Source organism: Lissotriton helveticus, chromosome 9, assembly GCF_964261635.1.
Source record: "Lissotriton helveticus chromosome 9, aLisHel1.1, whole genome shotgun sequence".
Lineage (NCBI taxonomy): Eukaryota > Metazoa > Chordata > Amphibia > Caudata > Salamandridae > Lissotriton > Lissotriton helveticus.
In genome coordinates this window covers 1,191,264,465-1,191,279,664 of record NC_136070.1, presented here as the reverse complement: position 1 = coordinate 1,191,279,664, position 15,200 = coordinate 1,191,264,465, and the positions used below count along the sequence as shown (strand labels likewise).

Here is a 15,200-nt window from a genome sequence, read left to right as displayed (position 1 = left end):
GTAGTCCTGGGTTAGTACTATCTTGTTGCCGGCCCACGTTAGATTCTGATTTTTCCTGGCAAAGGCAAATATGGCTTCCGTCTGATTTAGTCTCAGTGGGTTGCAGATTATCGCTCTTGGGCCTCTGCCTGTGGCTGGTTTCCCCGCTGGTACCCTGTATGCCTTTTGTACCTCGAAGCCTCTTTGGAAGGTGATGCCTGTAAGTTGTGGGATCATCTCCTCTAGCATGACGGCACAGGAGCCTGCCTTATCTTCAGCCCCCTCCGGCACTCCTAGTATTCTTACATTCCCCCTTCTTGCCCTGTCATCCTTCTCCGCTAGCTGTTTTTGTACAGCACTTGTGGCTGTTCTCAGCTCTGCTATGGCTTTGGTGTGCCTACTTGTTTCATCTTCTACCGAGCTTATTCGGCTTTCTGCAGCTTCTATTCTTGTGTTTGTTTTGTGGAGGTCCGCTCTAATGGCCGCCATCTCGAGTTGCATGTTCTCCAGCTTGAGTTTTGTCTCTCTTCCCACTTCATTGCCCTCGTTCACTTTCCGCAGGATGGTCTCCAGTGTGACAGGCTCGCCTCTTGCTTTTGTCGGGGATCCTTGATTGTCAAATTTTGGTTTCTTCTGTTGCTCACTTGTTGATTTCCCGTCACTGCCCGCCATCGTTCTGATGCCCCTTCTTGACAGGATGTTGACCAGCCTCCCTCCCGCTTGTGCAACCTTTGGGGTGCTCGTTGATTTTGGAGTAGGCGGTTGGGCAGCTTGTCTGTATCTGCTCGGTTCCCTGATGTGTCTTGTTCTTGTTTTTGCCTTCGGTCCTGCCAGCGTGCAGGCTGCCCTTTTCACAGGGCTCTTTGCTCTTTTGCTCTTTTGCGTCACTTGTGCGCCTCTGCCTTCGTTGAGGCGATGCACAAGGAGACCGTGGGCTGTTTGGCGTAGTGGTGGCGTTTCACCCTGCAGCTGAGATTTTTAGCGCTCTCTTCGCTCTGTGCACTCTGTGCACACTCTGTGGTACATGTTTGCTGCCTGGGTTGGTTATGCCTGTTTATGTTTATGTTTATTGCTGTTTTCAGGCCGATTCGGCTCTGGTCATTTTGGGGAGGGGGTGTTCGCTCTGCCCGTTGCTGTAGGTGCTTGCTCTGCCTGTTCCGACTTTCCTCTGCCTCTTGTCTCACAGGCGTGGCTTGGCTTCAGTTCGGCAAGCCCAGTGTCTCGTGACTTTGCTGGGGGCGCTGTCTCCTTACTCTGACCCTTCTTTGCGTCTGGCGAGTGCTCGGGGTGCCATGTTGCTCTGTGCAGCCCCCCCCCCGTTTCCCCTTTGTGAATGGAGTATCACACGTTCACCATTCACACTGGTCGCGCTAGTTCATTGCCCCTGTTGGCCCCGTCTGATAATGGACGCGCTGACTGGCTTCTCTCCGTCCTGCCTTCGCGCGCCTCTCTTCTCAGGCGGCGGTCCTGCTCCTCAGCCCTTCCTGCTCCCAGCGTCAGTTGCGCACCCGTCTTCAGCCTCTGATGGTCGCGCGTCTCCGTTTCTTTGTCCGTCGTCGCTTTCTTGCTGCCTTGTGCCTCCCCTTCCGCTTCCGGGTCACTCGGTCGCCTACCCTCCGTCTTCCGCTTAAAATCGGGGAAGACTTCCGGCAATGGCGCCTTGTGACCACTTACTTCCGGTTCTTTTGGGTTTGGTCCCCCGACGCTGGAGGCAGCTTGGCTTCAGGGTATGTTGAGCTCGCTTGCTTCCGCTCCTTTCCCTTTGCGCCGCGGTCTTCCTCCCTTACTGTTGCTGTGACAAGTCGTCCGCTTGGGCTCAACAGACTTGCCTTATAGTGGTTGGACCAGTTTTAAGCCTGTCCTGGCAGATCTCCAGGCGCCGCAGTCTTGCTTCAGAGGTGGGGGCCACTTTCCTGTCTCTTGCTCCGTGTTGCTCCGTTTCTTCGTGGCCGTCCCCTTGTTGCCTCACACCGCCATCTTGCTTCTCTGCGCTGTTTGTGGGTGCTCGGTGGGTTCAAGCGCTCGTTCCTCTTCCTGTGGTTGCGCTCTTCACTTCCCGCTCCTCTATCAGTAGCACCGATCTTTCCCACGTCTCGTGCTGTCTCTTTTGTTCTTCTCTGCCCGGTTTGGCTGGTTGTTTACCCCTCAGGGATGTGGAGCTGACGGACCTAGACGACCGTCTCCATTGCCGTCCAAGCCACGCCCCGAATGCTTTGCATGTTTTCAATGAATATTTTATATGATTTTTATTTTTATTGGACTTGGATGGTTTTTTTATCTTTGCACATTTGTAGTTTTATGATCTTATAATATAAGTTCTGACTGAAGTGAATTGACTGACTGAGTATGAGATCTTACGTCTAATTGTGCTTTTCTCTCTTTGTGAGCATTTGACCCAATGTATAATTGTATGTGCCTTGTGTCTAACAGTATAAGACCATATGTCTAAGTGTGTGTGTCTCTGGTCTGTGAGTATGAGGCTCTATGTGTCTGTGTGTCTCTGGCCTCTGAGTATTATGTCCAATTGTGTGAATCTGGGGTCTATTAGTATGATATCCTTAGTCTAACATTGTGAATCTCTGGTTTGTGAGTTCAAGATCCTAGGACTAATTATGCATGTCTCTGGTCTGTGAGTGTGACACCCTATGCATAATTTGAGTGTCTCTAGTCTGTGAGTAAAACAACCTATGTATAATCTGAGTGTCTGTGGTCCGTGAGCATGACAGTGTAGGTCTAATTATCTATATTTGTCCAGTTGTTTCAGATCCTTAACCCCTTTGTGTGAACTCCCATTCTGTATTCCTTACCAGGGCAAAGGACTTTTCTGTAATGTGAAGTATATAAGCAGAGTATGTAGTTTTTGTGCGAAACATTTTTATGTTAGGAATTGCAAATATAAAGTGTATCTAGAAGAATTTGCATGTCAATGGAAAAACAAGTGACTAGAAAAGGTACACTGCACATACTCATGCTGAGAAAATCATAAAGGCAGATAAGGGAATGAAAAAATGAAAGACACAAACAATATCCAAAGTAGATGTAGAGGCAAAGTAACAATCACTAATGCACGCATGCATGGACCACGTCCTGCAATCACTCCACTGGCTACCTCTATACCAGCAAAACTCTGTGAACTTCACCCAGGCCTAGTAATCATGTAAGACAGGCAAATACTACCCACTGAGATTCAAATGAAAGACAACAGCTTTACAACCACAAACCCTACAGGGTGTGGCATGCAACCCATGTATGTAGGGGCTTCAGCAACCCACATAAGGTTAGAAAGTGCTATACAAATGTTGCAATACAATATCCCACATATAGCCCTTTCGACTCATTTTAACCAGCTGATCTCATAGCTGCTGGGTTGATGTATACACTACTGTTCTCACCTGTGTTCACAGCTTGCCACCCCACAGAGAATGGAGTCCTTGCCTGAACAACATACACAGTGATGGGGCTGTGGTTGTCCACTCCTGGCATCCAAGACAGTTGGGCAGTGGTGTCTGTGATCTCTTCCACCGTCAGGGCATCCGGGGCACCAGGTGGACCTGCCAAAAAGCAAACACATAGATGGCACTGTATACTAATGCCAAAATAGCATCTAGTAATAAGATGAATAGCATGCTCCAAACATGCACTAATTAAACAGTAGAGTTAGGAAAAAATGTATGCATCTTACAATGGTAACCCCCAAATGGTGAAACATTAGAAATCGTGAAAGGAATTTGTACTTTTATGACCCTGTACTCCAGAAAAATGTGGATCATCAGTATCAAAACTCATGAGTCACATTGAATTGCACAGTTATACTTTGGGAACACATTAGAACTGCCTCCAACCCACAGTGATGCGTGGAGTCTATAATTGTAGCACAAATGAACTTCATGAATTAAAAAAAAACAGCGAAAGCAAAATCCTGTGCTGAATCAGAACAGTCCGAAACTCAGCTCACGGTAAGAAAAAAATAAATGGCATAGGTTTCAGTCATTTAAGGTCAGGAAATAGAGATACTTTATAAATAATTTACTGGGTTAAGAATATTGAAAGCCTATATGGGCCACAAAGATAACTTTCAAAGACCAACGTGCATGTGGAAACGTGAACCTGCATCTCTCAAGAGGGTTCTGATGAAGATCATAATTAAAAGGGTGCCCCAGGACTATGACCCTCCTGGCCAAGCTACACTCAAAAGACTTACATACTTGATGTTAAAGTAGAAAAGATACCAATGATTATTATTGTGTATGGTCACAAAATGTCGATGTCTCCGTTTGGGAAAACAATACTATAGATGGACACTCTAATGATTGTTTGATTTTGTGAAGGGATTTTAATCAAATCACTGATCTATTCTTAGATAAGAGGTCGAACTAGTGATATATTCCTAATAAAATGCAAAAGTTATTTTCTAGAGCTAACACACAGAAAGCTCTTTCTGAAATGTGGATAACATGTAATCCAGATGTTTTTCTCTCCTGTACATGGGACTACTACTAGATACAACTATATATTTGCTAGAACTGCTATGACTTAGGGTCTGACATATTTCGAATTGGAAGTTAATATCATATCTGACCATGTTCCAATTATTTCGGATTTTGATATTAAGGTGCCTTGCCACTGAACCAAGAGATGCAGGTTTAATCCTGCATTAATTAGCTATGATCAAATTCTTAATTCAAATTCTAAATTTGATGAGGAATTCTTTTTGTTAAATCCTGTTTCTGATACTCTGTTCAGATCACTTGGGATGCGTTTATATAATCTTCTAGAGATTTTATCATGAATTATGTTTCTCTAAATAGGAAGCCTAATGAGAGAAAGTTGAATTTCATATTATCACAAATTAAACATTTAGCACATTATCAAACCAATAAAGTATGTCTTTTTTAGAGCATAGGCTAAGTTTTATGGTGTTATGGCTATGACAGGGAGACTAATATTACATTTCTTAAAAATAAAAAAAGAGACATTTTATATAATTTTTTTAAATTAAAGATGCTAATGGGAAATCAGTTAATTCTACACCTAAAAAAATATAGTTTTCAGATTACTTAAGAAAATGTGTATTTTTTTGGAGATTTATCATTCACAGCAAGATTTGTATAACTGTTTCCATACTAGAAAAGCTTCTAATTCGGATTTTGGATTTCAGACCTTTGAAAAAACATAAATTATGGAATAAATTATTAAAGATATTTCTAAACTTTTTTTAACTTGTTTTTATTAAAACCACTTCCACTGTATCAGGTACAAAGGACATGCACATACAATTTGGGATCTTATAAGCAGTATACAGTTTGTGGTGTCCACATATCATATCCTGTTCACAGACAGTCTCACCATCCCGTGAGTGTACTATTTGCCTATTATAATAGTGCAAATGCAGTTCATATTTTTATGTTCGTAGGACCTATACTCTTCATAACAAATAAACAACACTAATGATCATCCCAACTAGGGAATTAAGTCCCCTCCCCAATCCAACTACCATCCCCCTCCCCCACCCTTGTGACGGCGGCAGACAGGTGGCCCAACCTGGTTAACCTTAGTAGAAAAGCTGGTGGTGCACTCATAACTAGCATGTATCATGTGTTCATGTTGTGAGAAGGTGTATGGAACAGCGACTCTTCAGGGTGTGTTGAGACGAGTATGGGGCTCTCTGTGCCATGCGCGCTGTCCGTCTCACTCTCATTTGTTGTTGTGGACATTGCGGTTAACATTTGCCCCCATTCCAGGAGATCACTCTCCGCACTTTCATCTGTCCGCACTATCTTAAGACGACACTCCTTGGCTACCCCCATTCCCGTAAGCCTTCCCTCTATTTTTTCCATGCAAGTGGACCTGGTTGTACCCAGTGAATAGCCATTCGTCATTTTGCCAGGACCAGTCCGAAGAGAGCGAAGCTATGGCGCATCTTTGTCCCTTTGTTAGGTATCGGAAGTACCCCATGTAGGCAGTGCTTTATGGAGACATCTATGTGCACCGCAGTCACTGTGCCAAGAGACTGCACCACTTGGTGCCAGTACTGCTGCAGATGGGAACAGGTCCAGATGTTATGTAAAAAATGTAGCTGGATCTGTGCCACGTCACGGGCATGCAGAAGATACCCTGGCGTGAATCGAGCCCGCCGCTGGGGGGTCAGGTATGTGCGATGAGGGCAATAAAATTGGATTAGCTTAAATCGTGAATTACTGGTAGCTTTGGCTACCTTTGCTAACGCTCTCCTCCACTCGCTATCCATCAGAGGGGTTGGGAGGTCGTCTTCCCAACATGCTCTAGCCCTGTCTATGTTTGAGCCCCGATCCACCTTCAACGCTTTATATATGCGGGAGATAAGCCCTCGAGTGGCTCCTGGGTCCAGCAGAGTCACCAGTGTACTGGTCTCTTCCTGTTTGTCAGGAAATGTTGTCCATGTCTCCCGGACAGTACGCAATATCTTAGCGTACTGTAAAAAATGTGCTGGTGGCACTTCGAACCAGGTCTGCACATTTTGGAAGGTAATGAATGTACCATTCTGGTATAAATCTCCGGCCATCGCACAACCTCTCTCGTACCATTTTGAGAGATTCATGACACCTTGTACCCTCCGAAAACCCTGTAACCTTTGCAGCAGTAGTGTTATGTTATGTTATGTTATGGAATCTTGTATAGCGCATGGCTACCCCAACAACGGGGCGTCCCAGCGCTCGCGGACATGTCAGAGGCTAGTACGACAGAGAGTGTCCTAGCATATGGGGCTTTTCTAACCACCCAAGTCACTGCCTGCTCCCAGACCTCAGTCATGTGGTGGGCTAAATACGGGCACTTTTTCGGAACCCTCGAGCCCATCATTAGTTATTTCTGGAGTTGCATCCCCTCATTCCAGCTCCCTAGTAATTCCGTCTCAACTGTGCGCTCTCCCATGCACCACTGAGTAGCATATTGCAGCAAGCCCACCATATAGTATAGTCGTAGGTCCGGCAACCCTAGGCCACCTCCATCCATGTCAAGTTTTAGTATATACAATTTGGCTTTGCTTCGCTTTCCAGCCCAGACCAAGGATATCAGGAGGCTGATCAGCGTATCAAATGCCAACTTCGGTATTTTGCAAAAGGGGTTCTGGAGCACATAGAGACAACAGGGTAGTAACACCATTTATGCTAACGCTACTCTCCCCATAACCAACATAGGTAACCTATTCCAAAACGCTATATTTCTGAACTTAAGAAAAGTAAATCTACAGGACCAATGAATTCCCACTGGAATTGTATTCTCACTTTTCTTCACTGTTAACTCCAAGTCATTTTCAATTCTATAATGATAGCACATTTATGAACTCTATAAAAGGCACTTTTTTCAGAGATGATCATTTGCCTACTGCCCAGGTGTGGTAGGGATTTCTCCCTCTGTAAAAAATGATAGACCCATTTCTTTGATAAATTTAGATTGTAAGATTTTTGCAAAGATTCTTGCCCTAGATTGGAACATTTTCTTCCTAAGTTACTTGGCAGTGAACAATCTGTTTTTGTCGAAGTCTTATATGAAAATGCCAAAATGTTTCTGAATGTAATTAGTAGGTTGTTTTCTGCACTGCAACCAATGTAGCTATTGCTTCAGATGGAGTGGAGTGGAATGGTAATTTCTCTTTAAAACAATGGTGCAGTTCGAGTTTGGGCCTAAATGCCTACATTATCTCTCTGTACTTTATAATTCCCCTAGAGCCTCTGTATTTGTTAATTGAGTTTTTCCCGGTATGTAACCTTTACCACACATTTTTTACAACGAAATACCATTACCACGCATTTTTTACAACGCAAAAACTTTTACAACGCATACTTTTACAACGGATACTATTACAACACAAGTACTTTTACAACGCATGTACTTTACAACGCATTTTTGGGGTACAGGGGTTTTTTAAGGGTTAAGGGCTAGGTTTGGGTTTTTGGGTAAAGGGGTATTTTTAGGGTTCAGGGCTAGGTTTGGGTTTTTGAGTAAAGGGGTATTTTTAGGGTTCAGGGCTAGGTTTGGGTTTTTGGGTAAAGGGGTATTTTTAGGGTTCAGGGCTAGTTTTGGGTTTTTGGATAAAGGGGTATTTTTAGGGTTCAGGGTTAGGTTTGGGTTTTTTGGGTAAAGGGGCATTTTTAGGGTTCAGGGCTAGGTGTGGGTTTTTGGGTAAAGGGGTATTTTTAGGGTTCAGGGCTAGGTTTGGGTTTTTGGGTAAAGGGGTATTTTTAGGGTTCAGGGCTAGGTTTGGGTTTTTTGGTAAAGGGGTATTTTTAGGGTTCAGGGCTAGGTTTGGGATTTTGGGTAAAGGGGTATTTTTAGGGTTCAGGGCTAGGTTTGGGTTTTTGGGTAAAGGGGTATTTTTAGGGTTGAGGGCTAGGTTTGGGTTTTTAGGTAAAGGGGTATTTTTAGGGTTCAGGGCTAGGTTTGGGTTTTTGGGTAAAGGGGTATTTTTAGGGTTCAGGGCTAGGTTTGGGTTTTTGGGTACAGGGCTAGGTTTGGGTTTTTGGGTAAAGGGGTATTTTTAGGGTTCAGGGTTAGGTTTGGGTTTTTGAGTAAAGGGGTATTTTTAGGGTTCAGGGTTAAGTTTGGGTTTTGGGGTACAGGGGTACAAGGTAAAAATAAATTAAAATTAAAATTAAATTAAAATACATTTTATTAATTTTAATTAAGAGGTACAGGGTAAAAATAAATTAAAATTAAAATAAAATAACTTATATTAATTTTAATTAATTACATTTTTAAAAATATATTATATACTTACCAATACTTATCTTGTAATGGGATGCGTTGTAAAGGTATATGCGATGTAAAAAAATGCGTTGTAATAGTACTTCGTTGTAATGGATCCTGCGTTGTAAAAATTGCGTGGTAAAGGTAGGCGTTGTAAAAGGATGCGTGGTAACGTCATACATCCGTTTTCCCCCCTTCTTTTATCCTACTAGAGGTACAGGACAAGGATGGCCCTTCCCCCCCATTGTTATTTGTTTTGACATTGGAACCTTACTACATATAAGGCAAAATGCTGAAATTAAACATTTCCATATGGGTGATACATAACTAAAGCTGTTGGCATATGTGGATGACATTCTTCTATGTGTTTTGGACACTCTTTATACTCTACCAGCTATCTTCAAGGTGGATATTTTTTCTAAATTGACCTGCTGAAACTTATTATGGATAAATCAACTATTTACCCCTCAACAAATGTTGTTTATAGAATATGTTTGAAGGCAATGAGCTGATTTGGAATAATATGAGAGATAAATTACCCTCTCCCATACATTATAAGGATATTGTAAGTTAAAGAGGAATTCCTTTATAAGGGTATGGAACTTCGTGTACGCTAGGGGTTACTTTATCCCATAAAATACATAATCACACCATCATTTTTTCCACAAAACACTTAAAACCTTGGTTCATAGCTCTTCGGTATGAAAGAGCAAGCAGGTTTCCAAACATGAAGAATACAAATAAAACCTCTATTGCAAAAATAAACACATCAAAAAAACAGTTTGATATTTGTTGCAAGCAGATATTTGAAACAGTTGAGTATAAGTTTACTTAAAAGATAAAAAAGCTGCAGTAACACGGAACATGTAGAAACATGCATAAAGATTCTCGCTTTTCTCTGAGGAGTGCAAAAAATAAACATATTCTCTCTGCTTGTCATTACAAGCTACTAAAATAGTAAAGAAGTACGAATAGCAATGTCCTCTTTTTTTGCTTTAAACAGCTGCTTTAATTACGCTTCGTGACCTGACCTACTTCTCTCCTTGGCTGCTGGTGCTTGCAGCAGGCAATGTGAAGTCAGAACTCGACTGTAATAACCTTACAATAGTTGAGTTCTGACTTGGTTTCTTTATAATTGGTGACTTGGTGTGTCACAAGTTGCTGATTATAAAGAAATTAGTGAATCTTGTTTATACAGGGATTACAGAATCATATGTATTATACTAAGATTAAGTATCTTGCTATATGGTTTCTAGTAATAATAAATACACCATTACTTTTAATTTTGAAGGGGCCGATTCACAGAACTAACTTAAGACAAAACCCAGAACTTACTACTTTTGGTATTCACAGATGGCATTTAGTAGTAGTAAAGTTAGGATTTTGTCTTAAGTTTGACTTAAGACAAACTTAAGACAGACTTAAGACAGACTTAAGTATGTCTTAAGTCTGTCTTAAGTTTGTCTTAAGTTTGTCTTAAGTTTGTCTTGAGTCTGTCTTAAGTTTTTCTTAAGTCAAACTTAAGACAAAATCCTAACTTTACTACTTCTAAATGCCTTCTGTGAATACCAAAAGTAGTAAGTTTAGGATTGTGTCTTAAGTTAGTTCTGTGAATTGGGCCCGAAGAGATTAAACCTAAATTGTGAACTTAAACTACTAGATGGTCTCCTCTATGACTTTCATGGGAGGTGCCATTGGATACTATGTTAAAATAATGCTATCTCCAATAATGTTGTGTGCAATTTACATGCTCCCAATCAAAATTTTCAATTTTTTTTTTAAATCTATAGAAAATTTACTTTGTAAATTGTTATGAAAGGACATAAACGTGAGAAAGTCATTGTCTACAATGAAAAAGAATACAGAACAGAATAGAGCTACATTTTCGGATTTCTATATCTATATTTTAGTCTTTTTACATTGTCCAGCATCGTTATAGTACAAAGATGATCCTGAAAAAAATCAACCTGTTTGGTTAAATATTATAATATTTTATAAGACCCCATTTCCTTACAAAGAAATCGCTTGATGTTTAATAAACCAAAGTCCTCTGCACTGACAACTACGAATTACACTTGCTCTCTCTTTCAGAGAGAGTTTTAAAACGCCTCTTAACGGCATAATAAGAATGTAACAAAATATAATAAGAGTGCAACAAATAACCAAAATGTTATATACTGGAAAGATTGAAAGAGATATGGTATAAACTGGACTTACCAAATATGTCAGAATAATACTTTCTTGTCATTTTGCACAACAAAAGGTTGCTTGTAATTATCTAATTTAATTTCTCAAAATACCACATTAGCAATAGTTTTACAAAACATTCTGAACTTATTTGATGCATCTAAACGAAACAGACATAAGTTATCAAACATCTCTGCTGTTTCATTGTGTTTTCTGAAAGCTTTCATGTTCTCTAAAGCTTGCCACTGACAGATTATTCTCGTGCCAAATTCACGAGAGAACAAAAATGGGAACAAGATCTTAATGCTGCAGGGTCAATTTTGATGTGGGAAAATGTGTACTTAAAAATTCATTTTACAGCATGTAGAACTTAAAGACTGTTTTTGAGTTCCAATTATTACATAAGACTGCCCTCTTATTACTGATATCTGCTAGTCATGTTCACAGTCTCCAGCTGATACTTTGAATAAGTCACATGAAAGTAAATGCAATGTTGGTTGCTCATGTGTGGATTCATTAACTACATTATGAAAACCAAAGTACTTTTGTCATTTTATAGCATTTTCTAGGAAGCTTTGTTCTAACATGGTCTGAACTGCCAAGCAAAAGTCATTGGTGGAATTATTACTGCAACAATTTACTTTAACTTGGAATGTTTTCTAGAATTTTTCCTTTAAAACTTAATGGAATCATATTTGTTACAATCGTGGATTGGACACTGTTACATCTCTTTTACCAGTGACAGCCCATAAAAAGCAGAAATATGGGGAAATGTCACATTTTATGTGTTCAAAAGTAAAAAAACATTTAGTCTTGTTACTATTAAGAAAGAAAATTACAAACCTTCCCGACTTGTTGCTATCCCTTTATATAGTTTCTGATTCACACGAGTATAATTTTCCATTAATTGTTGTTTAGATTTTTGCTTATTTTAGACATGCATCTTCTGCCATTATGATGCACACATTAGCACGTAGGTATATTAGGTGTATTACACTTTAATAATATCTTCTCATGTTTTATTTCTCCGCTGTTTCTTCCTTCTTTTATGCTCTTTTTTGTCTTCTTTCCTCCATTATTGTCTTTTCCTTCTTTCTGTCTTTCTTCCCCTGTGTCTACCTTTTTCTTTCTTTCTTTCTTTCTTTCTTTCTTTCTTTCTTTCTTTCTTTCTTTCTCTTCGTATAAAAGCTATGTTTCTTATTTGATATATGTGGTCCATAATTCTACCTTTGCTTTTGGATTTAGATTATATTGGATTGTGACTATCTTATGTTTGTTAATATGCATTATGCCATATGGGTACTTTACTTCTTTTATGTTGATGGAACATTGATATTCCAGTGTTGTACCTAATTGTCTATATGTATATGAATTCAATAAAGCTTTTTAAACAAAAAAAGGATCTGCAGTTTCTGCAATTGTATTTCCCAAATTCATGACAGACATTAGCTTTGTTAAGCTATTGCATACGCAAGCGGAACCGTGGAAGGAATAGTTACAGCAGGCTGCTCTCTAGGTGGCTGGACTTCCAATGTCCAAGGACCCTGATTCATTAGTTTGTTTTGTCACTGCGTTATGGGAAGGCTTATAGAGCAAAGCTGCCATGCAGAAAGCCAGAGAGACTCAAGCTGGTGTGCAGCTTGGCTACTGGAATAAAGAGGTGCTTTTGCTGGTACAGGCATATTGCTTCCAGTTCTTTTAAAGGTTAAACCGATGTGGTGCAGCAGCAGCAGAGCCTTTCCGGTGCTAGCTGCAAAGCTCTTTAATGATGTAACCCAGGACTTGCACACTAGCTTCAATTTCAAAATTTACGCTGTGAAAGTTATCTTCACTCAAAACTCTTGTCTTGCCCTGATCTTTTGAGGCAAGAGCACTGCTGCTCGTTGACTTTGTGGCTGGCTCACTCTTTCTCCTTATTATTTTAGGTTTTACTTTTGTTCCGAACACCAAAATGCTTCATTGTAGGCTTTGCTTAATAGAAATAATCATAATAATAATATTGATAATAATCATCATCATCATAACAGTAATCGTAATGATAATAGTACTCATAGTGATAATATTAGTAATTGTAATGATATTAGTAATCACAATGATAATGATAGTAATTGTAACGATAATAGTAACAATAATGGTAATAATAAAATAATAGAAATAACTTCTGTGATCTACACCACCTCTGATACTCTGGGCCCGATTCACAGAACTAACTTAAGATAAAATCCTAAACTTACTACCATTTTCGTTTTCACAGAAAGCACTTACTCATTTTGGTATTCACAGAAGACACTTACTCATTTCGGTATTCACAGAAGTTAGGAGTCCTAACTTTAGGACTCCTAAATGCCTTCTGTGAATACCGAAAGTCTTAAAGTTAGGATTTTTCTCAGTTTAGTAGTAGTAAAGTTAGGACTCCTAACTTTAGGACTCCTAAATGCCTTCTGTGAATACCGAAAGTCTTAAAATTAGGATTTTTCTCAGTTTAGTAGTAGTAAAGTTGAGAAAAATCCTAATTTTAAGACTTTCGGTATTCACAGAAGGCATTTAGGAGTCCTAAAGTTAGGAGTCCTAACTTCTGGGAATACCGAAATGAGTAAGTGCCTTCTGTGAATACCAAAATGAGTAAGTGGCTTCTGTGAATACCAAAATGAAAGTAAGTTTAGGATTTTGTCTTAAATTAGTTCTGTGAATCGGGCCCTCTATGTTTAATTCCCATTGCTTTAGTACCCTGTGACGCCATGCACACTCTTATCAGCGGAACCTTTGGTGGGTGTTTTCTTCAGCCTCGGATGGAGATGAGGTGAGGTCCTCTTTGCAGTACTGACTGGTGCAGCCGACAGGATCTCATCCCATGGAGAGTGGTTAGGACTTCCTGAGGGCCCTGACAATCATGTCTAACACCCTACTGCTTGCTCTCTGCCCAGCAAATAAGCACTTCCATGATCTGTGGGAGAATTGTTTACCCTTTTGGGTCGGCCCTATGCGCTTATGCAGTTGCATTTTTATCTTTCAACTTATACCAGTTGTTTTATAGCTTATTTTAATAAATATTTCAATAAGAAAATGTCCAGTAAGAGAAAAACTACATTGCGTTGGTTTAGTATAAGATATTAGTTGTTGTAGTATAAGAGTCAGCGATCCAGGCCAGTGACTGACAGTATAAAATGAATTAAAGCACTTCTCTGCATACATAGGGGTTATAGCTCCAGCAACACAGTGCTCCCCCAGCCAATCTCAGACCCCCCCCCCATTTCATCAAATCTTCTAAAGAAAACAGCACCAATATAGGCTAGAATGGCTTGTGTGTGTTTCCCGTCTCTCTCTGCCAAAAACATGTCTGGTAACTTAGTGGACTAATGCCTACACTGTAGGGGCCTGTGGTTGGCCTCATGATTACAGGTTAAAATCCCGGTGGGTCCACTCAATCTTTTATCTTTCAGAGGTCGATAAATTGAGTACCAATGAGCTGGGTAAAAATAAGCATCTGTTATTCAGCGCCAAGTTATCCATCTCGGTGAACGTGCACTTTACAAATTCACATTTTGTGTGTGTGTAAAACCACTTTAGACTTGTCTGCCTTTTTAATGACCTTGTCAGCCACGTCGCCCTTGTGTGTGGAATTAGAACTATCAAATATAAGTAATCCTTGATCAAGGGATGTAATGCGGGTTGGGGTGAAGGGTAGGCATGGCAAGACAAGACAAGGGTACGCCGGCAAGGCATAGGTAGGGAAGGGCATTCACGGCAAGGGAAGGCATGGCAAGGCACGTCTCCACTAGGCAAGGTAAAGGGGCGGGAAGGCGAGGCAAGGTTAGGTTACACTAAGTTAGGCAATTCAAGGCATAGGAGTGAAGGGAAGGCAAGGGAAGGCAAGGCATGGAGAGGGAAGGAACGTGAAGTGAAGGGAAGGGGAGGGAAGGGAAGAGCTGGGAAGGGAAAGGAAAGGAAGTCAAGGCATATGGAGAAAAAGGAAGGGAAGGGCAGGCTAGGCAAGTCATAGGGAGCGAAGGGAAGGGAAGTGAAGGGAGGTGAAGGGGAGGGGAGGGAAGGGAAGGGGAGGGGAGGGAAGGGGCGGGAAGGGAAGGGAAGGCAAAGCAAGGCAAGGCAATGCAAGGCGAACCAAGGCAAGGCATAGAGAGGGAAGGGAAATGAAGTGAAGGGAGAGGGAGGGAAGGGGAGGGAATAGCTGGGAAGGGAAAGGAAAGGAAGGCAAGGCATATGGAGAAAAAGGAAGGGAAGGGCAGGCTAGGCAAGGCATAGGGAGCGAAGCGAAGCGAAGGGAAGTGAAGGGAAGGGGAGGGAAGGGGAGG

General features: G+C 41.0%; 1 protein-coding gene across 1 annotated transcript in view; it reads right to left on the bottom strand.

The window, feature by feature from the left end:
• Positions 1-15,200, bottom strand: part of LOC144782335 (contactin-4-like) — a 964,244-nt gene that overhangs the window by 60,399 nt on the left and 888,645 nt on the right. Inside the window, exon 17 of the mRNA XM_078661655.1 lies at positions 3,372-3,530. Within this exon, the coding sequence (XP_078517781.1) occupies positions 3,372-3,530 (159 nt within the window). The remainder of the gene's footprint in view (positions 1-3,371; positions 3,531-15,200) is intronic.